We start from the raw sequence: 22,825 nt of genomic DNA, 5'->3' as shown, positions 1-22,825 counted from the left end.
TGCTCCGTCTTGAATCACAGACCAACCCATCCGCTCGTTGTATACTATTTATTAGCCTTTGAGTTTTCCCTCACTTCCCGAGACCTCGACAATTGGCGAACCCGTCATGAGCAACTGCCCCCTCTGTGATCCATCCGGGTCTATAGCGGGATTGATCGGGCCTCAATTCTGCGCAGCCGTAAGTTTTATCTCACATATGTAGCTCTTGAGTTTAATACAGTTGTTTACATCAACAGTGTAATACAACATGGCGGAACGGCAACGACTCTCCCCAGAATAATTAGGAATCAGGACCGGCATCATCTCCTTTGAACCCTCAAGCCTCAGAATTTCAGCCCCCAGCTTCCTCCCCAAGGGTTGCCTTTTTGCCTCGGTCATCGGGAGGTGCCCCAGGCTCTTGGTCAAACACACGGCCTCCAGAAGGGGGACACGCATCTGAAGAGATACAGCCCCCAGAAGAGGGACGCGCATCAGAGGAAACACAGTCTCCAGGGGAGGGCCATGGATCTGAAGAGAGATATGCATCTCAAGAAACACAGTCCCCCAGAAAGAGACACGCATCTGAAGACACAGGGTGTCCGAAAAAGAGGCAGTCGCTTTCCCCACCCCTTCAAAAGACTACGTCACGTGGAGGCAGCAATTCTCCTGAACCAGCACACTCAGTCCGAGGAGGCACTTCAGCACCGGTGGCGGCTCCAACACCCGATGTTGTCGCACGACCTCCTGTGGACGAAGAGATCCACGAGACTGGTTTAGATCAAAACCCACCCGTCTCACCCAAAATCCAATCTCATGATCCATCTCCCCCTTTAGACCAGGATCAGGAGAAGAAGCCGGACAAGAAACCAGGGCCGAGTTGGGCAAATGTTGCTCAAATTACCAAAAAGGAAACAAACCAGTCCCACCTGAAAATAAACATGAGATCTGCGAAACCAAAGAAGCCACCCGAGGACCCAGACTGGCCCTCCACAAAACCCAAGGGCTTTGGCGGCGAGACAAAATAGGAAGCCTGACCAGCAAAAGAGTCGATAAGGGAGACCAAAGATTCTACCAAGAGATGGGGAGATTGAGTCAGTAGCAGCCTGCGTAAGAGCGATCTGAAATTTCTGGATTCATGCAGCGAGATAGTCAAATACATTACTTTTTTCTCGGGATCGAACATGTCTTGTCCTGAGTTATCACCTTGATCATGCATTGAAATTACAAGAAGCTGCCCTATTTTCAATGTGTAATTATCAGTGGGGCGTCTATATTTCATTGATAGCTCAATAGTCAAAGGTTGATGTAAGTTCGGCTCTTGCAAGACTTGTTTGGCATCTCAACAACCAACCAATAGACTTGAGCACATGAGCATTACCTTACAGGAGGCTATGTCCATTGGCACATTCAACAGCCGTTGTCTAGAAGGCAATCGTTTGATATCCATTGACACAACCAACATGGGTCGAGCTCACAGGAAAAGCACTCAACATCAGTCTTCATTCTTATGGGGTATCCCTGACGTCCATTTATGTAATTAGCAATGCCGCTGGTAGCTCAATTCCAATCACTCCCGTGTGCCCTACCAACTAGACCTCTATTCTATTCCGTACATCGAAGCGCATACGTAAAGAAATTGGCACTTGGTTGCAGTCACTGCACGTTGTGTATCGAGGTGGTACGATAGCAATACGTTCTCTCACCAAGGTCTGCCTCTAAGACCTCTCATTGTCTTCATGCCACCTTGCGAGCGAACGACGAGGAATCAGGACTTCTGATATCATCCTTAAAGCGATTCCCCCAGAGTCTGGTGCGTGACGATTCTACTGTCGCCTTTCCTCTCGTGGCGGTCCGTTACCGGGCCCTCCTCCACCAAATCTATCGCGGAGCCAGCTAATGGGGCCATGGCTGCTCTGTCGTCGTTGCTGATCCGAGTCCGCCGCTGACCGACGACTACTCTGGGAAGGGCTTCTCTGTCTCATACGAGCGCCATGTTCACTCGGGGCAGTCGCTCTAGGACTTGTTGGAGAGTGTGAGCTTCGTCGCTGAAGTCGAGACGTGTCGTAGCTAAACCCCGATGTCTCGCCTCGTTCACGCTCACGTTCACGTTCTCTCTCTTGTTGCCGGTTCGAGATAGTACGCAACGCTTCATTCAAGCGACTCTGGCTCTGACTTGGAGGTCGCGAGAACCGCATCGGGCGTGTGTGAGAATGAGGGTTGTCGAATGGTGTCCACTGATTGGGAGTAAACGTGAATGACGCTCGAGTTCCAAACGGATTCGGTTGGTCAGAGTTAGGCCCTGGCATTGGACCTTGGGATCGGGAGCCGTCACCGCTATTATTGTTGTTATTGTTGTTTCCATTGCCGCCATTATTGTTGCCACTGCGATCGGTCTTTTCGATCGGCGTTCGGCAGATGGGGCAAGTGTTGTGCTCCTTTAACCACAAGGTGACACACTCCTCGTGAAACCAGTGATTACAAGGTAAAAATGTGGCCATATCCCCCTCCTTCATCTCATCGATGCAAATGGTACACTCTGCCTTTCCCTCCAAGCCCAACATTAGTTTGTCGACAGGTTTTCGTTCCAGGTTTTTAAGAGCTTCCTCTGTAGCTGGAGGAGCGGCGTTGGACTGGGGATTGGCCTCCATGAGTCCTGTGATGATCCGATCCAGAGCCTCTTGGGAGTACACTGCATCACCATGCATTGCATTTGCTGGATTAAGGAGATTCAGGATATCTTGCAGGCTTCGAGCCAGGCCGGGTGGAGGACCTCCGGCGCCTTCCTCGCCGTCATGATTATGAGCGGGTGGTGGCGGGACAATGTCGCGTAGCATGTTCTGAAAGAAACTGGTACGCTGGTTAGCTCCAATAGTCATGGAAATGGCCGTGACTCGCAAGCCGCCAGGTCGTTCAGCAAGCTGAAACGGGGGTTGTGCATACTCTTGAAATGTTTCGCCTCCTGGGGCACCAGCGGGACCACGGCTTGTTGCATGGATAGGTCCCGAGACGATTGTTACAGAAGTCGTTCCGCCTAGTGGCCCGGACGTGAAAGTCGTCCGGTGAATGCGCGGTCCAAAGTTTGGTTCTTGGGACTGTTCATGTTCTCCTGGGCTCGGTGGGAAAGAACCGTTGCCACCGGGTGCTCGAGGTCCAAATCCGTTAAGCATATCCCAGAAGCGCTCATAAGTTGGCGCAGTAGCGGGATCGTGATGATGTGTATGGTTCGGACCGTCTCGGACGCTCCGTCGGAACACAAAGCCATGCTGGGTATGCTCATCTATGTCGGCTTCTTCAGGATCTGAATCGTATGGGTGATGCTCGGGTGAGGTGGAGGCAGAGGAGCGGTGATCCAAGGCGCGGGGGTCGTTGGCGGGATCGATCTGGACATAGTGGTTAGCATTCTGGATAGGAAGTAGCAGCGTGGGAAAGCATACAATCTCTGTGATCTCGCCGTGACATTCGGGACAAGTTAGTCCGTTCTCATCTCGATACCATTCTCCGGCGCAGGCGTGGCAATAGACTACCTCACGACCTGCGGTCGCGTCGAGGTGACCATGCCTCTGGGCATGAGAAGACATCTGCTGCGCTTGGCTGCGTTGGTACGCAGTCAAGGCACTCAAACCAAGGCCGACAGCAAGGCCGGCGAGGCGAAAGGCGCGCGAAGCCAGAGTGAAAGATAGTTCAAGATGTCGTTGAGGCGAAAGACCGAGGTTGGGTGATGTAGGAGACCAAGTGTGAGAAGGTCTGCGTGAGATCAACGGGTGTTGAGATTAGTAACACAGGTTGAGTGGTGAAGGGTCGGTCGTATGGAGGATTAATAGAGAAGTAATAAATAAGGAGGAAATGGTCCGGCTCGATTCAGGAATAAGAGCCAAACGAGGTTATCAAGACGAAGAGATAGATCTGATCGATGCAAGGTGGTGTGGTATGCTATCCGTTGGTTGACGTTTAGTCTAGCTCTTAGGCTGGTGGCGAATAACTTAAGAAGCGACCCGCAAACTGGGCAAAGAACAACGGTGATGCAGTACCAAGCCAATGACGAGCTGAGTTAGAATAGACACTGACAGTCAGTGCACGTAAGATCAAAAGCGGTATGAAGCGAGAAATAATCTAGGTAGGGTAAGTCAAGGTAGGTGGTAGGTAACGATTGTAGGTGAAGTTGAAGGTTTAAGGCAGAGACAGCGCAGAGCAGCCCAGTGGTTCAAGCCTCTGGAACACGATCGATACCCGCGGAAGAAGATCGGAGCAGCTGAAAGATGGCCAACAGCCTCAGGTTTCCGCACGTAATAGAGACAACATTAGTAAAGAGAGGAAAGGGGGGGGAAGTCGGCTTGAAATCAATATTCAATCAAGCAACTTGAAACAATCAAATACTACCAAATCGATCAATACTAAAGAGGGGAAATTGCCTTGACCAACAACGCAAAACAGCCTTGGAGCCTCAATAAGCATAAGCAGCGGAGCACCCTCATGTAGGTTGTACAAGGGTCCTCTCCAACTGACTGTAGAAAGATACCTGGGCCTAGAGCCGGTAGTGACCTCAGTGGCAGCGGCTTAAAGTGGACTCAGGCAGTTTAATCCTGGTGCCCCCAAGTACCCCTGGACCTGATATTTAGTACCTGACTGTCTAAGTTGGCAGACCGGGCTGAGTTGGCGTGTCTTTGAACATGCAACAGTTCGTCTTGGAGAGAACCGATAGCCAATGATTCACAGCCGACTTGTCCATGGTGCTTCTGTTATTGGTTGTCCTATGTAGTATCAGGCAGTCAGTATCCAAGGCAGACTGGACGGGACTGAATTACTGAGCTATGTCTGAATTACATTTAACGAGGTAGTAGTGCTGCATCATGTTTTATCAAGTTACATACATTTGCCATTACTTCCCTTATGCTTAGCACCAAGGTCCTTGAAAACAAATATATGGTCCAAGCTCAATTAGGTGTTTTGTTATAAGCATTGTCTTCTGAGACCGTCTCAGTTAGTGCCTTTAACATATTCAGACGAGCTTGATCGTGTGTAGGGTGTGCTAGTGAGTCCTTATCGTCGCCCTTGTCTTGGTCGCTCTGGTAGGATTGTCACGTCGGCTCGGCTGTAACGGATCACTATCTGCAGTCGTCTGATGCTTTGTGTGAAACCTGTTCCAGCAATGTGGATTTAGTCCCAACTCACTTCAAGAGGACGAGACTTAAATAATGGCCTATTACTCCGTACGCCGTATGCACATCTTCCCAGCATACCTTAAAGTGTGTTGTGAAGAGAATAGGTCCGATATTTTATGTTCGGCTAACTGTCCTTCTCGTCTAGCATAACGGAAGACATACTACGTAAGGCATTTGGAAATTCCAAATGTGAATGAGTTTATCCCAATTTTGAAGCGCTTTTCGTTCATCATAAAGCCCGTCGAGATACCACCAGTATGAGTCTGCTTCTCGGGAACTAGACGGCAATATTGATTCTCATAAGCAGATTTAGCAGTGCTCTGATTTGCTCTCAGGAACGAGCATTAACACCCACTTGAGAACCCTCTGGTCTGGGAAGCAGCATGTTGGTAAACCGAAGAACAAACTAGAGACTTCTTGGGTCGAAATTCGGCTTCTCATCACTTTTGATCCTAGTCGAGATGTTCTAGGGAGCTTCGTGAAATGGAATATTAGCGACCCTCATCATCACAACATCATAGACACTGGATATTGATCTTGAATCAGATTGTATTCGTCTTGTCGCAGAAATTTGTACAAAGTGTCGTTTTATCCAACTCTATTCGCTCTTTGACGCATTTCCCTTATCCTCTTCATCCCACTGCTTCAACTGTTTCGACCAGCTAAATCCCCATTGTTAGCACGTTCGCTCAGAATCTCGCCAATATGGAACTGGATAGCATACTGTCGGCTAGCGTACCACTGCCCCTGCTCAGGTCGGTGCGCCCATTGTTCTCGTCCAGCGCTGAACTTCCACGTAACCGCAACGATTCCGGCCATGACGACACCAGCAATCAGGGTGTTGGCGCGCCAGTTCGCAGGCTGCGCGTACCAACCACCGGCTGGAGACCAGACGTGCTTGGGGTAACTGTCGCAGGGTGGGTTAGATATGGTCATCGCTTCGCTTTCGGTGCTAGGTTCGTGAGAGGTAAAACTTACGGAACTTTTCCGCCGCCGCCCTAGGTCAATTGTTAGCTTAGACTCACTCCAGTTTGTAGACTTCACTCACCATTTTGAACAATTAATCAACGGACGTAAAGGAGAGGTTTTGGGAGGGCGATGGCGACGTTGAATTGATGTCAAGTGTCCGGTTACCAACAGGTGAGGTCCCAAGCTTCCAAGGCTAGATGGGAGAAACGAAGGCCGGGCCGCCTGTTGTTCCGGACAAACCAAACACCCCAGCTCACACGACTCTCTAGCCTCGTAGCGCAGAACTTTTTACCCGTCGACGACCCAAAAACAGGCGACAATCCCCAATTCGCTTCGTCGCCTCATCGACGCCTTTCACAAACCGACGGGATATTCGAGAGGGAATCTACTGGGCTCGATGAAGAGGGCACGGATCGATCGATGGGGCGGCCAATTGCTGCAGGCCCATGCCCGCGGTATCGGCAGCGGTATCTCAAGACCGGCATTTCTACAAACGACTCGACGTCAAGCTTCTACAGCTGCCGCTTCTCAAATCAACGAAGAAACACCTACATTCACCAATCTCCCATCTCCCTCCCCCGAACGTGCCGCTGAGTCGGCTAAGCTTGCAGCTCTCCACTCCCGGTTATCCCTCTCTAACAAGATCCCTCTGGAAACTCTCGCCCGGGCTCTCATCGTTCCCTCAGCCGACAAAAACCCCAGTTTCAACAACGCCAACCTCGCCTTCCTCGGCAGCACATTCATCAATTATCACGTCCTCGAGTTCCTCGTCTGTAAATGGCCTCGTCTACCAATGACCGTCCTCTACGAGGCCCTCCGTGCTTATTCTGGGAAGGAATCTCTGCATCAAGTGGCTCGTAGATGGGGTGTTGAGGCCGCTGCTGCTCCCGGTGAGGAGGTTGATCCTGGTCTATTACAATGGGCACCCCGTGATGCGGATATGCAGTCACGCTGGGGTTCTGTTCGTCAAGAGTCTGCTTTTACCGACCGATTTAAACCCCGACGAGGAATCAGCAGTCGTGTAGTCTACGACAATGCTTTTGGTGATCCTGTGAACGCCGAGAAGATGAGCAGCGAGGAGGGCTATAAGTATTACCAACACGAGGCGTACTCTTCATTTGTCCAAGCCGTTGTTGGTGCTGTTTACACCCACTCTGGTCAAGACGCCGCTCGCGATTTCGTCAAAGCTCACGTCCTTGCTCGACAAGTCGACGTTTCTACCATGTTCGAATTCAGTCTACCTACACGAGAACTCTCCATGTTGTGCGCTCGTGAAGGATTTGAGGCACCTGTTGCTCGTCTAGAGAGCGAGACAGGTCGGCATTCACGAACTCCCGTATTCATTGTCGGTATTTACAGTGGTTCTGAGAAACTTGGTGAAGGTGGAGGCCCTAGCCTCGACGTTGCCAGATGGAAGGCATCGATGAACGCCCTCAAAGCGTGGTACCTCTACAGCCCCGGCAACAAGGTCCGGGTACCAAGTGATATGTACGAGCCGGATGCTAAGCGCTGGACGGCCCCTCATATCGATATTGGCGAGGTCATCTAAACCAGAAATGTCGTGGTGTTGGATATATATGTACTCAGAGCGGCGTATCAGGCGTCGGCTCTTCATGTGGATAATGAGCAATTTTCGCCCCGGTTGGGCTGTGTATAAAAATTACATGGGAGCATAGGATCCTAGAGGATCGGGATGGGAAACGTCACTGTAAGATACAATGTAACACAATGACAAAACTCAACAAAATCAGAATCAGAATCAAATTTTTACATTACACTGCATCCCTGGCGCCTGCACGGGTATACTAGATACATGGTTCTATAAGTCAAATGATTATTCTGCCAGGGGTGTTGAAATCACAGGCTCAACTGAAATGATCGCCTTCGCCCAGACGGGTGCCTTCGCCTCTCCTCATACGAGATCGATAACGATCCTGACGTTGGGCCATTTCTGCTTCCTCGCGAAGCTTCTTTTTGCGCTGATACACTGCGCGGATGGTATCTCGGATCTGCTGCTTTCCCTCGTCATAGTTTGCTCGAGCCAATGCAGTGACATTATCAATCTGTTCGGGGGTATAGATGAAGTTCCATGTACTAAGGTAATCGGTAGTTCCGGGAGAAATACCAGGGACCTTATCGTTTGAAATAAAAGGCAAGTAGACAACAGCAATGCCAGCATCGGGCTCCATGAGTTGCCAAGATGTCTCGTCCGAGATTGCTTTTGAGGGAGGGGGTGGCTCAGTACTGCGTTCTGTGTTGGTCCCAACCCAGACAGTGCAGTAGCCCAGATCGCCGGACTCTTGATCCCCAGGCTCGAATTTGGTCTTGTCATTCTCTGCCATAACTTGCTTGCCCTCTTCGTGAGCTTCTTGGCGAAGCTCATCCTGCTCTTTTTTGGCTTCGCGGAGTTTAGCCTCAGCTTCACGAGTGGATTTCGCTTGTGCCTCATCTAGCTCTTCCACGACCTGGGATGTAGCTTCTCCAGGCTTGGGCCAGCCAATGCCGACGGGCCAACCCTTGACACCGCGTTGGCGGGCGTAGCCATCGGCGACTGAGAGCCAGTTGTCGGTTTTGATGTCTGCAGAGGCATCAAAGGCAACAAGTACGTCCACATCTCTGCCCGGTCGCAGGAGGGGGTAGATAGGCAAGTTGTTGGACATTCCAGCATCCATAAGTTGAATATACTCGTTGTCATAAATACTGGTCGGCGTGGTTTCCGGTAATTTTCCGTGCATTCCGTAGGCAAAGTTGGGTATTTTGGCAGGATCAATAGGATGCACTTTGACCAAATCATCGTCTCGTGTCGAGATGAGTTCATCAATAGTCCCAAAACCAGTCAGACCCTGGACAAGCGGCTTGATCTCTCGGTAATAATGGCTGAGAGTTGCACAGAATGCGCTACCAAAGATGCCCATGAGGAGTGGCAAACGAAGTTCAGGAAGATGGAAGCCATCCTCAGGAGGAACATCACATCCCTGGTTGAATCTGCGGCCTAGAGCCCAGGTGGGGATTCCGGCGCCAAACTCTTCACAAAAGAATTCGTAGGGAGTGATCTCATACCACTGAAACCAAGCCTCCTTCTTAGCTTTCTCTTTGGCGATCTCGGCTTCGATGGGGCCTTGTTCAGCAGCCTCTGGCAAGTCAGGAATCTCGTGTCTCACAGCAGTATAGATGGGCATTGGCAATTGCCCGTACTGGACATATTGGCGTTGGTTTGAGAGCTTAAAGTCGCGATCGTTGACCCCAAGGTCTCCTTTCGGCACAAGATACCGAGCTGCCAGTAAGACACCATACACGTCAACAAGGCCAAAATCTGCTTTGGGATCACCCTTGAGCTTCTCGACCATGCCACTCAGGAGGTATTTATTAGTGGGCATAGAAGCAAGAGATTGGAAGGCCACAGGTGGGTAGGCGATATGGGTTGAGGCCCTAGCTTTGAGGTGCTCGAGAAGGTTACGAATGTTTCCCTTGTTGAACGATGTGAGACTCAAAGCTTGAAGCCAGCATGAGCCGCTCACGCCCGAGGTGTATGTGACGCAGTCAAACAACCCATCCTCTTCTGTGGCAAGAATTGATCCAGTTCCAGCAATGAGTGCTCTCAGACCTCCACCAGAGCCGCACATGGCAATTGTTGGAACATCATCTGGATGGACATCCTCCTCCTTTAGTCCGAGATATTTAGCCAGCCCTATTCTGGCGACTCGTTTTCGTCGGGACAAAAATTCCTTCTCCTCATCGCAAAGATTTGGTGAAACTCGAACCTTGGCTGAATATCGAATCTCGGGATTGATTAGGGGGTCGTGGGCGTCTTGCCAAATCTCGTCGGCCAGAGACCCGGGGGACATGGAGAGTTCATGCTGAAGTTTCCGAACATAGCCTGGGATAAGTCTGGACCACTCAGGGAGGAGATAACTAACGACCTTGTCGGAGAAGGAAGAGAATTGAACGTCGTTGAGCTTACAGAACGTCTCGAAGCGGCGAGCAAAGTTTATCCAGGCCGACTGATCCGCATCTGATTCTCTATCCTGAGTCTTGTCTTGCTTCTCATCCTTTGGAGAGTCCTCATGGGTTCGCTGCCTTAGTTGTTTACCGGAAAGCTGTGCAAAGTCGTCAGAAGGGTAGAGCCACCAGATAAAAAGCCCGCCGGTAATTACTGCTACTGGAAACGTAGATTTTTGCTGTGCTTCTTGCTTGGCATCGTTCTTGGATGGAGATGTCCAGAGATGGCGGTGTTGACGATGCGATAATCTTCGTCGGGGGATCCGCTGGTGGGTATTGAGTCTTGCAGTGACTCTATTGAGGCTCTTGAGAGAGCCGCGGTAGTGTCTCATGGTTCTGGGTGCAATTGGGTTTTGTCGAGAATTTTATTGTCATAATTTGACAGCGCACAGCACATGCTTTCAGTGGCTGCAAGCCCAAACTCAGTGCATTGTCGCAAGACAGATAGAGGAATGATGGGGTAGAACTTTGAAAGAGAGTATAGAATCGAAATGGTAGATTGAACCGCGAGATTGGGTAGATACCTCGGCAGGTATCCGAAGGAGTTGGTGCCTGGATGCCGGGGATTTTATATGACACTACCGTACGTTGCGCAACTTGTTGAGAATAGCTCAAGATGGCTGATGTCATTCCCAAGTTCCGTCCTGCAAAAGTGGGATGTGGGGTCTACGAATGCAAAACTAGAGGGCTACTTGAGAGCTGAATATGAGTCTCGACCATTCCAAGGTATTTCTCTATCCCCGGTCGAGGTCACAAGTACGTCGGGGGCAGACGGGCTCTCCCGCATCATGCCACGGATCAACCAAGAGAATCGAAAACTCCCGATTATTGTATCAAAATTGTAACTTTTGCGGTTCCCTTCGGAGGTTTTCTCTCTGTTCGGCATGTGGCATTCACTTTATCTGTGCCACGGATCTTCAGGTCCGCTTTCAACTTGGATGGTCAAAAAGCTTGGTTCCGAGCCAAGGAGACAAGACAAGGCCCAATCAGGTTACAGCTGACGGTCAACCCATGCACTCGTTTTTAAAAGAGCTTAATTATTGCCAAGTTTCATCGTGGTAGAGTGACTCGATTTTGGGTGAAAGTCATGGTCACTCGATCTCTAGATCATCTGCTCTGCTCTGATACAGTTACAGAACCTGACAACTCAGATCGAAGAATTGCTGCATAGGCTAGGTCTGATTTGATCGGCTGGGAGACTTGCTCTTAAATAGACAAGTTCATAATACATTTGTCGAATTACGAGTTTGATCTCAAGTTGCCATCGTCATGATACAAGATAAACTCTGGTAGACTTCTCCATCATCTTAATCATCTATCCATTGGAAACAGAACACTCACAGCACTACTTCACTAAAACAACCTAATGGAGGGAACGGCAGGAAAGTGGGGTCATCCGCGGTGGGGGGGAAATGGGAGAGACACAGAAGTACGGAAACGCCAAAAAAGGCGGGCGGTGAAATCGCAAAGCTAAGGCTAGCGAGAGATGGGCCTTTCGATGGATTTTTTTAAGGTGATTTTTTCCTCGCGCCGGCAGAATCAATCAATCGCATTTTTTTAACTCTTCTTCAATTGAATCTGTTTTATACAAACAAAAACTCATCAATCGTGTAACCTCGAGTTAATCCTTTCTATCAAGGTAAGCTTCATTGAATAGGCAACAGTCACACCGATGACTCGCTTTTTTTTTTTTCAACCCCGCCACCATCTTTTACGTTTTCGCGACCCTTTCTCACCTCGCTTCTAGCTTCTTTCCTCTTTATTCTATCACTCAACACTTCTTAGCCTGCGACCGTGAAACAATCGCGATCGCGCATCGTTCCCAATTATCAAATAACGGTCGAAAGTCACAATGAGCGAAGCTGAAGCCCCCAAGCCTGTCGAGGCTGTCCACTCTGAGGCCGAGGTTCCTACCACCCAGCCCACAGAAGAGAAGGTTGAAGAGAAGACAGAGCAGAAGGCAGAGGAGTCCACAGAAAAGCCTGAAGAGAAGCCTGAAGAGAAGCCTGAAGAGAAGGGGGAGATTCTGAAAACCACAGCCAAACATGATGATGCAAACCCTCGCAACAACCGCAAATTCGACCCTTCCACCCGTGAGGTCACTGATGACCCTGAGGCCATCCGCAAGCAGGTATGTGTAGCTTCACCTATGTCCCGTTGTCGCGCGCGTATGTACTTACTCCCGTAGGTCGAGTTTTACTTTGGCGATTGGAACTTCCCTCAAGACAAATTCATGTGGGAGTCATGCGGCGGAAGCGAAAACAAGCCCATGAAGGTCAAGACTATCCACTCCTTCAAGCGTATGCGAACTTTCCAGCCCTACAGCGCCGTCATCGCTGCTCTCAAGGACAGCAAGTTTCTTGAACTTTCCGGTGAGGAGGGTGAGGAGGTCGTCAAGCGCAAGACCCCCTACCAGCCCATGAACACCTCCAAGTCCAAGGTCGAAGCCGCTACCGTTTACGTCAAGGGCTTTGGCGATGAGGCCCCTAACACCCAATTCGACCTTGAGAGCTTCTTCGCTCAGTTTGGCGAAGTCAAGGGTCTTAAACTCCGACGTACCAACGAGGGTCTCTTCAAGGGCTCCGTGTTTGTCACCTTCGCCGACGAGGATGAGGCGAACAAGTTCATCAAGATTGACCCCAAGCCTAAGTGGAAGAACCATGATCTGAAAATCATGAGCAAGCGAGCTTACTGCGACGAAAAGAACGACCTTATCCGACAAGGGAAGATTGAGCCTAACCAGAGCAATCCCCGCAAGTTTTATGAGGGTAGAGAGACAGGTAAGAGTGGACGTGGACGAGGCGGAAAGGATTCTCGTGGCCGTGGTCAGGACGACTGGAAGCAGCGGCGCGAGAACGACCAGAAGAACGGTTTCAAGGATCGACGAGGTGGACGCGGCGGCCGAGGAGGTCGTGGTCGAGGCCGTGGCCGTGGTGGACGCGATGGTGGACGTGACCGTGATCAGTCTAAGGATGAAGTCAAGCACAGCAGCAATGAGTGAGCCACCCTGATCATTATACCAAGATGTATTCGCTAACACACTACACAGCACCACCCCTCGCATCCAGTCCACCGCCGACGAGTGTGCCGATAACAAGAAGCGAAGCCGCGAGGAGGATGCACCCTCCGGCGAGCCTTCTGCCAAGAAGGTCGATGTCAAGGCCGAATAGGTCGAGTTCAAGGCGGAATTAGAATCGCTCATCTAGACCGAGGAGGAAAATGGAACCAAGGAACGAACCAACATCATTTAGGCTGATACCACATATTGAACAAAAAAGGGGGGTTCAAAAACCATGAAGTTTTGTGAAAGGGAGACGAAGCGGAAACCGCTACAACTGTATTATGGGATCTTTTTACGGGGCAACTAGGTGCTTTGCTATCCTTTCCTATTGTCTATCACGGGTGTATAGATGGCTAGTGGCATTTGACAAAGATTACCAAACAAGTGATACTATTCGCAAGTGACTTTATCTCCATTATCGCGATTCTCGTTCATTTTCTCTATATGGTCCCCCTCTTTCTCAGAAAACACCCTATTTTACCTCGTGTCGACTCTATACAGAGTAATCCAGCTTCTTATCGCCAAGGACGCCCCAGAACTCTTCGATAAGCTCCTTTTGACCACTTGGTGCTCCTCGCACAGCAAGATATACGCGTGCCTCAAGCTCAGGATCCCAATTGCCCGGGTTTCCATGTACCATGCGCCCACCAGCCTCGTTGAGGATCGCCCATCCAGCGCAAACATCCCACGCCCAGCATCCACCCTCCCAGTACATGTCAACCTGTCCCGCGGCCACAGCAGCAATGTTCAGCGCAGCAGAGCCCATCGATCGCAACGAGTGAACCATCGATCCGCCGTTCTCGGGAGTCGCTGTGAGCTTTCGGAATGCTTCGACCTTGATGTCGAAGTTGGATCCGTCACGCTGCGCTCCCCATTCAACAGCAACGAGAGAACTGCCGAGGCCCTCGATGGGTCGCGGTGAGCGTGCGAGAGGGAGGCGGCGGGGTTCTTTTCCACGGCCGTGTGTGAGGAAGGCGCCGCAGCCCTTGATAGCGGTGTAGAGAGTGTCGAGCCATGGGTTGTAGATGACGCCAATGGCGGGCTGACGATCGATTGCGAGACCGAGAGAGATGCAGGCGCTGGGGAACGAGTGCACGAAGTTGGTTGTTCCATCGATTGGGTCCACAACGAAAGTTGGCTCAGGGCCAAGCCTAACTCCAGGCTTGTACGTCTCTTCGCCCATGAAGGAGATTAAAGGGAATGATGAAGAGAGGCGAGTTGAGACCATCTTTTCAACGCCCTTATCTGCTTCAGTAACAATGTCCACGGCTGCAATTGTGTCAGCTACAAAACATATCATGGACAGAACATATCGTACAGTTGAGCTTGGTGTCGGTGTCGAGCTCAGCAGGATTGGCAGCCAAGATCATGGCTCCGGCCTCGTAGGCCACTGAGACGAGCTCATCATGAACAGCTTGAAGATCGATATCAGTCATTGTGTATAATGTCTCTCCTGTTGTTGACTGAACAAGATACGATGGTGTTACGATGAAGTGGAGGAACAGATTTATGGAGGGGTCTCGATGATTTGGCGGGGCAGCTCAAGCTGACGTCTGTGAGGAGCCGAAAGCCGGGGCTGGCCAGAACAGACCATTGCAGTGATACTCAATGAACAGGGGCTCAATAGCACGTTGGGTTCGTGCTGTGCTTCAATTGGACACCTGGCATTCCTCGACCATATCTAGGGATAGAAACGCCGTGAATTGAGTGTCAAATCACTATCGACAAGTGTGATATAAGACTTCCGTACACTACCAAAATGAAAGAATCCTCGCAGCACATACACAATGTCATGATATATCAGAATTCCACCCAACCAAGTCCAGGCTCTGCATGGACAACAGGTTCCCAAGCCCAGTAAATAAGAAGGAAAGAAGGAAAGGCAAACATAGCAAAATTCGCAGATACTCCATAATTGCGCAGCTTTTGTCTCGTCCTCCGCAACATCCTCGACTCGTTCAGCTCATGTCTCGTCTTACATGTTTTCCCTAAACACGGACCGTCGCTCTGTCGGACTACTCTCGGCGCTGCCGCTTCTGTTCTTGGGTTTCGCAACTCCCGTGTCAATAGGTCGAGGGCTCACGCCGCGTAAACTCGAACCAGCATCGTCATCGAACGGGTTTCGTCCTCCAGGTCCCGATGCAGGGCTTCTGCTTGCTCTGCGCCCCCGATCTTCCTCTTCGTCGAAACCTCGTCTGCCCGACAATCCCGGCGTCGCCGCGAGGTTCATGTTGTAACCACCGCCGTATCCGGTGTCCCGGCCGCGACCGCCAACGTCCTCCTCATAGTATCCATATTGGTCTGCTTCGTTCCCAACGCGCGAGTCCCACGCTTCATCAGGATCGAGTGGACCGAAGCCACGACGGCCGCGAGCACTGCCGGATTGCTCGTAAGCGCCTGCGGCGGATCGGTTGTTGCGGTTCTTGAATTTGCGAATCTTGTCGTTGAACCAGCCAGCGATGCCGCTAGGGGCGGGCTGTATTCCATAGCCACTGTCTTCCTTATGCCATGGTAAATACGATGCGAGACTTGGAGGGGGGAGCTATATAGATAGGGTATTAGTTTGAATGACAGGACTGGGACCGAAGGGATTGACATACGCCGAGTCTGCGAGCACGAAGCTGTGTGAATGTAACCCATCCAACAGCTCCTGCGACGAGAAGCACAATAATGGCGATCACGATGCCTCCTGCAGTCGACACCATCTTTCTGTAATCTCGCTTCTGTGTGCCCCAAGGGATTTGCGATGCCAATAGTCGCGTGGTGACGAAAGATGAGACAGTGACACAGATGCTGGTCGGGCGCAAAGCGCAACGATTGGGTTGTGGTTGAATAGTAATAATCCGCTGTGGGAAGGAGAGATACAACGAAGGTTTTGTTTGTCGCAGGTGAGATTTGGTGTCCTTTGTTTGACTTTGGCTCGTCTTGGGGATGAAGTGGTGGTGCGCTTCGTCCAAGCTCCTACAGTGCAGTACGAAGATGTCACTGACTGAGGTGGGCTTCAATTGAGATGTAATGGGCGTTGAAGGACTAGACGGGAAAAGCTTAGGGCGGTCCACTTCTGTCAGCGTCCACGGACTAGGGTTGCTTACAGTGGGCTTGGCGCTGATGCCGGCTCTGGGATTAGTATCAGTGGCCCACTGTAGTGGAGAAAGGCGTTTAAGTCCCTGCAGATTCTCAAAGGATATCTACTAATTCCCTGCCCGAGAAGTCTCAACCTAGGTTCAATTGCAACATCTAATGTTTACATTCACATATCCATGTCAATTGGACTTCTTTCCAAGATCAAGCATCGTGAAAATGATTCAAGTGTTCTGCCAAGTCACACTTATATCGTCATCCTATCTCATTAAATAACCAGCCTCTTGTTTCGTCCCTCGTATTCCGCACCCGAGCAAATCCACTCCCTTGCATCCGAGTCTATTTCAGTTCATTACAACGGCTACCAGCCTCTTCGAATAGCAAAAAAATACAATTTACCGCTCTGCATATCTAATTCTTCCTGGGGGCTCATCCCTTGGTACCACATTTGTTCCAATGCCCTCCCTGCCTCGCAAACGACAAGCTCTCCACGAAATCTTCTAGCTTACACCGTCCATACTCATCTCCTCCACAGGTCTCCATTTCCATAACTCTATCATTTATCAACACCCTCACGTATTCTTCTCCCTTCTCTTCACTTGTAGCACCACACTCGAGCTTCTCTACATACATCCGTGCAGCAAAGGGGACTACCCATGCCGATGAGTAGCCATGTGCTCGGATAGCTGGCACGATGTGGTGTTTTGGCAGCTTGCTTGTCGAGTTGTACAGGCCCATTGCTGAGAAAATAGACACCATAGTGTTGTCGTGGCTAAAGTCTGCATATAGCGCCCTGTCCAGGGGAAATGTATCTGGATTGGCGTCCAACGTGCGATTAGTTGTGGTGTGGTCATCAACAGGCTTCCTCGTCAATCGCGAAACAAGTTCGTTGACGTATCCTACGCCCTGTGTCGGTCCCATTGCGTTGCCATTACCATATTCGTAGTATTTGCCCAGAGTCATGTAGTAATCGTAGCTTCGCCAATCTTCTCTGGAGAACATGTCGCAGAAAAGGGATTGTCCCACACCATCGGGAGTGTTGACTGTGTTGAAAGGGCACAGATCCATGAGATAGATCGTCTCCTGTAACGACAGTTTGGCTTTGTGCAGATTCCTGTTCAGTCTATCCCGAAGAGGGGGCAGGAATTTGTTTCCCCAGGCGGTCTGCGCACTGTTATTGCCTATCTCATCGTTGTCCTCGAACGAGCTACATGTTCCATGTGACAGTGTGTTGTTGATACCGGGCTCCTCAGGAATTACAAGAATGTCATCGGTGTAGTCATCTCCAGACTCTCCTCGAGAGGCATAGAACCCTTGTGTGAAGTTGTGAGAGGACATGATAACTCTGTCGGATCCTGATGCCCTGATGAAAGGCTCCGTCTTTTCAGCGAGTCCGATGTATCGCTCATAAAAAGCCTTTCCCGAATAAATCATCTGGTCTTGACCAAAATCGGTCAGATCCTCAGATCCGAGGTTGTATTCGTAGTCCTTGAGCCATTCGTAGCCCTTGCCATAATTGGTTACTGATTTCTGTAGGCGGGCAATGGTGGCGCCGTATGCTGTAGTCTTGCTGGCGGTTGGGTATCGAGCTCCATGACGAGACAGGGCAATTCCTATGGTAACCTCGCAATCATCCGGTGTTGACGAATCAATCTCTGATGGAACAGAGAAGAAGGAAGAATATTGTCCCCATAGCTTGGAAATGTCATTGCAGCTTCCGTCATATTCACATCCCGATGACAGTGTGCTTACAGACGTTAGTTTAGGGTCAAATGCGAGGTTTGGATGAGGGTGCTCACTTGTTGTGAACCCAAATAGCGAGAACTGTGATCAATGCAACTGTGCTTATAACCATGACAAGGTAGCTCCATCGTCGGGTCTCTCGACGCTTATGCTCTGTATGCCAGTTCTCAAGTCGCTCTGCGTCCGCATGGCTCTCTTCGGCTGCTTCATCATTTCCAGATAGTAGTCGCCCTCTCTCATCATCGGCATCAGATACATCTGAGCGGTTTGCTTCTGAAGGCGCGTCGTCGCGTGGAATTCGAACCATTTCTACTGATTCGGTTATCTTGACAGGGATGTTTTAGATGTTTTTGGGAGCCAATAAGTCCCTGTGAGAGCGATAACGTTAAATCAATAACGGCTGATGCGAACAAACACGCAAAGTTTGAGGTGTTGAGCGGCTTGAAGCTCTTTCTTTGGTAGTCTTGCGCTTTACTCGCATTTGTTGGCTGGGGAGTGTTGATTGAGCTGAGCTGAGTATCCCTGAATGTTGGAGGTTCAAAGACACTTCACTTCACTTCAGGTGAGAGTGGGCCACGTGCATGGTCATGAGGCTGACGAATGAGGCACCATTAGCCACATGCCGATGTCTTTAGCAGTTGTTACTGTGATTACGCTCAGTCGTTAATCAGTGAAACGATGATACAAAATTCAGAAGAGGAATAAACACGATAATAAGAGTTGAGTAATTAAACCTCTGTCAGCATCATGAGATTGGATCACACCAATGCCCAAAGTTAAGTGATGAAGACGACAAATGAAGTGGAAAATATCGAATGAAACATGCCGCTCTAGGCGGACTAGATTGCAACTAGCTGTATCATGCAGATCTCAGGATAACATCTCTGCTCCTATACCTCTATCGTTTAACATGGACATAAATTTTAGAGCAAACCTGCCGCCCAGAAACCAGTTCTTTAATCCAAACCCTGTTCCCAAATACTTTATCCCATTACCATAGCATTCTAAATGCCCAACAGGCCTTGCTTGTCACGTAGTCTAGCTACAGGGCAGCAGCTGTAGTACGAATGGTATCATCAAGTGTATAAGTCATAAAAACGTTGAAGAGAAAACGCGGGGTATAAGCCAGAATATCCAATCATTCCTTCACATTGCAACACCGACACTCCTCCTTTGAGGTCGGATATCATTTCTGCCAAACGTTGAAGTGGCGAACCGTGAGATGAGGGGCTCATCCTGTGACACAGCAGCTGTGCTACCCACAGAGCATGTTGTCGGGACTGTACGATTTTCTGCGTCCGATTCCCAAGTGCTGACCGTATCGATTGACTCTGTACTCCGCCGGTGTTCGGATGTTCCGCCCAGCGAAACTTGGTAAAACCCTCGGTTGCCCCTGATAGGACGAGGAGCGTTGGTGACAGAGTCGAAACTCATATTACGGTTGTGCTGTGACCCGGGGAAGAGCCAGCTCGACACCCGGGAAAAAGACTTCTTCTTCCTCAGAGGAGGTCGAAGTACTAAAGGTAGAGGTGGCGGTGGGGGCATATCATCTCGCCTTGGGCGAGAAGGAGGGGTAGAAGGTGACCTTTGCTCACCAGGAGTTCGGGATCTGCGAGGTGGTGTGATGGGAGTTCTCACAGGCGTACGAGGAGACCTGATGGGTGCTGTGTGTGGCCTTTCAATGATATCGGAGTTGAGTCGCTGCGCAAAAGAAGGAGCAGCTGGGGGCAGAGCCGGAATTGACGGCATGGGCTCCAGGTCTGAAGAAGTCAGCGGGAGCGGTTCGTCACCAGGTCCGTAGATCGAGCTCATACCGGGCATGGTTCGGGCGACCGAGTGGGGTGTTGGTGGTCGACTGGGAACATATAGACTCTGTCTCTCGATGACATCGTCAATCTGCTTCTGGAGCTTTTCAACCTCTAGCATAGCACTCGCGACTCGTTCCTTGACCTTTTCCACATCTGGTGAGCTACACGCACGAGGACGACCCCGTGACTTGGGGGGAATTAAGGGCGGGATCTCATCTTCTCCATGAGAGGAACTGGGAGCACTCCCCAGCGCTTGGCGGCGTGGAAAGTGAAATGACATGGGAGAATCTGAGAAGCTCTTCTGGTGCTCCAATGAAGGTTTTACTTCTTCGGGTTGGCTATCTGACAAATCTGACACACTCTCAGAATAGTCTGATGAGGGCGCCGGATTCGCAGGCCTTGGTTCAAAGTGAGGCATGATAGGAGATACAACATTGTCGGCCTGATAGATGCTCAACTCGAGCGGGCGGTAAGGACGATGAGGTAACTGTTTCGCAGGCCGAAGGTTCGAGGCTCTCGACGGCGTAGGTTCAGGATAATCAAGAAATGGGTCGGCGGCAGTTGATACATGGCGAAAGTCTGAAGGGGCTGAAATGAGCGGCCGGCGCGAACTTGAAGAGAGTGACCAGAATCTCCTTCTCTTTGACGAGACACTGTCTCTCGTAGACCTCTCCGACATTTTACGATGCTCCAGCATTGCAACAGGCTGGGGATGGTGAATTGGTTGGTCGTATATTACTGGATATGAACGCTTCTCATCGACTTGGCCTATCAGCAACTGGTCGTCGCTCAACCTGCCTACGGGCCACGAAATGTTCAAAGTTGAAGACGAATCCGAGGCCCAAGCATTGGCAGAGGTAGAAGTAGACATAGACTTACTACGACGCGGCCTCCTGTCCTCTGAGGAGACCAGCGGTGCGCAGCAGAGAGATAGCCACGATGGCCAGGAAGCTGCTTCAGAGCCATGGGCACCGTGAGAGCCGGCGTGTGTCATGCTGCGAAGCTCTCACGTCATACCGAGAAGGCGTTAAGAACGTTGAGTGAGAAGAGAATGGCGGAGAGGAGGACAATTCGTTACTCAACGAAGTGAAAGAAAAATGGCCGAGAAGCTGAAAGACAGACCAACGTATGGGGATAAGGTGGGATATGAGTGTGTATGGAAGTACACTCCTTCGTATATGTAAGCCAGCACCAGTACTAGCACCTGCAGAAGAGGAATGGGACAGGACAAGAAGTGAAGCAAGACGGGAAAGCTGCAGGAAGAGGACCAGGGACCCGGCAGATAAAAGAACAAGAGGAGCAAAGCAGCGGCAAGCAACTTGTAATGCAGCCCAGCCCATCTCGTGGATGACGGCCGGGCCGCGACGTTCCCATGGTGGTATATCCACACCCATAGAGGCAACAAAGGACAGTATTGGCACCCATGATGCCCCTGCTACAAGTCTGTAGTGGGATCTGGGTTGGTTTCAGGCCCCGTTACGATCGAAATTTAGAAAATTAAATAAGAAGAAAAATGGGCGGCAGCCAAGGGAGATGCAAGACGACGTATCGAGTGGTTGACGATTGTCCAAGACGAACCCACGGTGCAGGTGATGGACCGGGGTCGGTTGTCTCGCCGGACCAGTCGGCGCTTAGAAGACGGTCCTGAAGGACTCCCGATCATGTTAGCGCTCCACACCAACTCTATCAAACCACCACAGAGACACATTGACTGGGCCACACGTAGTGCCCGAGATGGTGTCGCTGTTGCCCTTGGCTTAAGTCTAGAGAGTCGAGTCAAGTCGATGTCGTGCATTTGGTCCCACTCTATTCCACTTCCAACTCGCCCTCTGGGTGGTCGTGGATCCTTCCATTGACTTTTTGGTCTGCTTGTCCTTGCCACAAAAGACCCCAGGCAAGGTCTCGTGCTGCTGCCGTATTGGATAGCCGCGTGAGATGACGGGGTTTGAGGCCTTTGCCTGTGTCCGAGGCTGTGTGTCGTCACGCTGCGCATTTCTCACATTCTCTTGTCGAACTGGTGTGAACTTGGGTCTTGGCGAAGGCGTCGTCAAAACATGAGTTCCATTCATACCCAAGTTTTCATTTGGTCTGGCCTGACATGTAACCTTGAACAAGAGACGTTCTTCGTCAGACGTTGTACAGAGCGCATGTTCAAACAACAAAGGTCATAGCTTTTAGCCCTGCTCTCTATGGTAAACACACAACAGAAGCTTGCCTCGCTTGCTGGCTCCTAGTGCAAATCTTAGCCTTGTCGGCTCTGTTTGCCTTCCTTGAATCGACATCTGACGTTGCATCCATACCCAGTACATCTTATTTGGGGTTGCACCGCCGGTTTGGGCAATACCCTGGTCCTCCCGGGCTGATTGGCAGATGCACCCCGGAACCTGGTCTCTTCATCATCTCTTCTCTATCAAATCGGTATGCTGCACGTTTTGTTACTCTTCCACCTTGCGACTGACGACCGCGTTTGTCTGTGAATTGTGAAAAGCTAGGGTCTCTTGAAACGTGGGAGCTTCAGGAACGCCTGTCAATCTGCCCTCTCATCGAATCCGGATGCTCCTTTGGGCCGGGCTTGTTAGTACTTGGCCAAAGAATTGGTGGCTACATCCTAAAACAGCCATGAGAGATGTTTCATGGCACCTAGAATAGTGATGAGCACGAGGCCATTGTGATGACCCGTATTCTGGCGTGAGCTGACACGATACGATTCGCCTGCCTTGAAATCTTGAGACAAAATGACTAAACGATGATAGTCCCGAAATTTTAATATTTGGCGCTGGTAGACCAGAACGGCTGAAATGCATTGCTTGGCCCTTCAGCGGTATCTGACGGTAAGCGGCCATACTACGTTGATAGCAATGTCGTATTGCAATTGCCTCTTCATCTCTCAGTCGTAGAAACAATGCACAGCCCGGCATTTGTCTCAGTGAGAGTCATCAAAACCACTAAACATCAATCAACAAACAAGGTGGGATGGCTAGATGGCTAGGATGGCTTCATTTGTGGAGTCAAGAGGAAGTGTGCCA

At 50.5% G+C, this 22,825-nt stretch overlaps 10 protein-coding genes across 10 annotated transcripts; 3 read left to right on the top strand and 7 right to left on the bottom strand.

Moving 5' to 3' along the window:
• Nucleotides 1-106: 106 nt before the first annotated feature.
• On the top strand, nucleotides 107-1,004 carry FMAN_11474 (uncharacterized protein; the record flags this gene model as incomplete). Its single annotated transcript, XM_041834290.1, has 2 exons — nucleotides 107-178; nucleotides 285-1,004. 2 exons carry the CDS (start codon nucleotides 107-109, stop codon nucleotides 1,002-1,004), a joined length of 792 nt encoding a protein of 263 aa, XP_041684568.1.
• Nucleotides 1,005-1,802: 798 nt separating this feature from the next.
• On the bottom strand, nucleotides 1,803-3,557 carry FMAN_11473 (uncharacterized protein; the record flags this gene model as incomplete). The annotated part of the gene is made up of 3 exons (XM_041834289.1): nucleotides 1,803-2,826; nucleotides 2,920-3,359; nucleotides 3,414-3,557. The coding sequence occupies 3 exons, from the start codon at nucleotides 3,555-3,557 to the stop codon at nucleotides 1,803-1,805; spliced, it is 1,608 nt and encodes a 535-aa protein (XP_041684567.1).
• Nucleotides 3,558-5,736: 2,179 nt separating this feature from the next.
• Nucleotides 5,737-6,189, bottom strand: FMAN_11472 (uncharacterized protein; the record flags this gene model as incomplete). The annotated part of the gene is made up of 4 exons (XM_041834288.1): nucleotides 5,737-5,800; nucleotides 5,863-6,045; nucleotides 6,117-6,136; nucleotides 6,187-6,189. 4 exons carry the CDS (start codon nucleotides 6,187-6,189, stop codon nucleotides 5,737-5,739), a joined length of 270 nt encoding a protein of 89 aa, XP_041684566.1.
• A 315-nt stretch (nucleotides 6,190-6,504) lies between these two features.
• Nucleotides 6,505-7,656, top strand: FMAN_11471 (uncharacterized protein; the record flags this gene model as incomplete). The annotated part of the gene is made up of 1 exon (XM_041834287.1): nucleotides 6,505-7,656. The coding sequence occupies one exon, from the start codon at nucleotides 6,505-6,507 to the stop codon at nucleotides 7,654-7,656; it is 1,152 nt and encodes a 383-aa protein (XP_041684565.1).
• A 316-nt stretch (nucleotides 7,657-7,972) lies between these two features.
• Nucleotides 7,973-10,438, bottom strand: FMAN_11470 (uncharacterized protein; the record flags this gene model as incomplete). Its single annotated transcript, XM_041834284.1, has 1 exon — nucleotides 7,973-10,438. The coding sequence occupies one exon, from the start codon at nucleotides 10,436-10,438 to the stop codon at nucleotides 7,973-7,975; it is 2,466 nt and encodes an 821-aa protein (XP_041684564.1).
• Nucleotides 10,439-11,958: 1,520 nt separating this feature from the next.
• On the top strand, nucleotides 11,959-13,276 carry FMAN_11469 (uncharacterized protein; the record flags this gene model as incomplete). Its single annotated transcript, XM_041834283.1, has 3 exons — nucleotides 11,959-12,237; nucleotides 12,295-13,103; nucleotides 13,156-13,276. 3 exons carry the CDS (start codon nucleotides 11,959-11,961, stop codon nucleotides 13,274-13,276), a joined length of 1,209 nt encoding a protein of 402 aa, XP_041684563.1.
• A 384-nt stretch (nucleotides 13,277-13,660) lies between these two features.
• Nucleotides 13,661-14,603, bottom strand: FMAN_11468 (uncharacterized protein; the record flags this gene model as incomplete). The annotated part of the gene is made up of 2 exons (XM_041834282.1): nucleotides 13,661-14,436; nucleotides 14,486-14,603. The coding sequence occupies 2 exons, from the start codon at nucleotides 14,601-14,603 to the stop codon at nucleotides 13,661-13,663; spliced, it is 894 nt and encodes a 297-aa protein (XP_041684562.1).
• A 539-nt stretch (nucleotides 14,604-15,142) lies between these two features.
• On the bottom strand, nucleotides 15,143-15,872 carry FMAN_11467 (uncharacterized protein; the record flags this gene model as incomplete). The annotated part of the gene is made up of 2 exons (XM_041834281.1): nucleotides 15,143-15,709; nucleotides 15,768-15,872. 2 exons carry the CDS (start codon nucleotides 15,870-15,872, stop codon nucleotides 15,143-15,145), a joined length of 672 nt encoding a protein of 223 aa, XP_041684561.1.
• An 805-nt stretch (nucleotides 15,873-16,677) lies between these two features.
• On the bottom strand, nucleotides 16,678-18,298 carry FMAN_11466 (uncharacterized protein; the record flags this gene model as incomplete). The annotated part of the gene is made up of 2 exons (XM_041834280.1): nucleotides 16,678-17,995; nucleotides 18,048-18,298. 2 exons carry the CDS (start codon nucleotides 18,296-18,298, stop codon nucleotides 16,678-16,680), a joined length of 1,569 nt encoding a protein of 522 aa, XP_041684560.1.
• An 839-nt stretch (nucleotides 18,299-19,137) lies between these two features.
• FMAN_11465 (uncharacterized protein) lies at nucleotides 19,138-20,793 on the bottom strand (the record flags this gene model as incomplete). The annotated part of the gene is made up of 3 exons (XM_041834279.1): nucleotides 19,138-19,751; nucleotides 19,806-20,561; nucleotides 20,679-20,793. 3 exons carry the CDS (start codon nucleotides 20,791-20,793, stop codon nucleotides 19,138-19,140), a joined length of 1,485 nt encoding a protein of 494 aa, XP_041684559.1.
• Between the last annotated feature and the right edge of the window lie 2,032 nt (nucleotides 20,794-22,825).

Source organism: Fusarium mangiferae, assembly GCF_900044065.1.
Source record: "Fusarium mangiferae strain MRC7560 genome assembly, contig: FMAN_scaffold008, whole genome shotgun sequence".
Taxonomy (NCBI): Eukaryota; Fungi; Ascomycota; class Sordariomycetes; order Hypocreales; family Nectriaceae; genus Fusarium; species Fusarium mangiferae.
The sequence above is the reverse complement of the archived record's forward strand: the minus strand, read 5'-3'. Positions and strand labels throughout refer to the sequence as shown.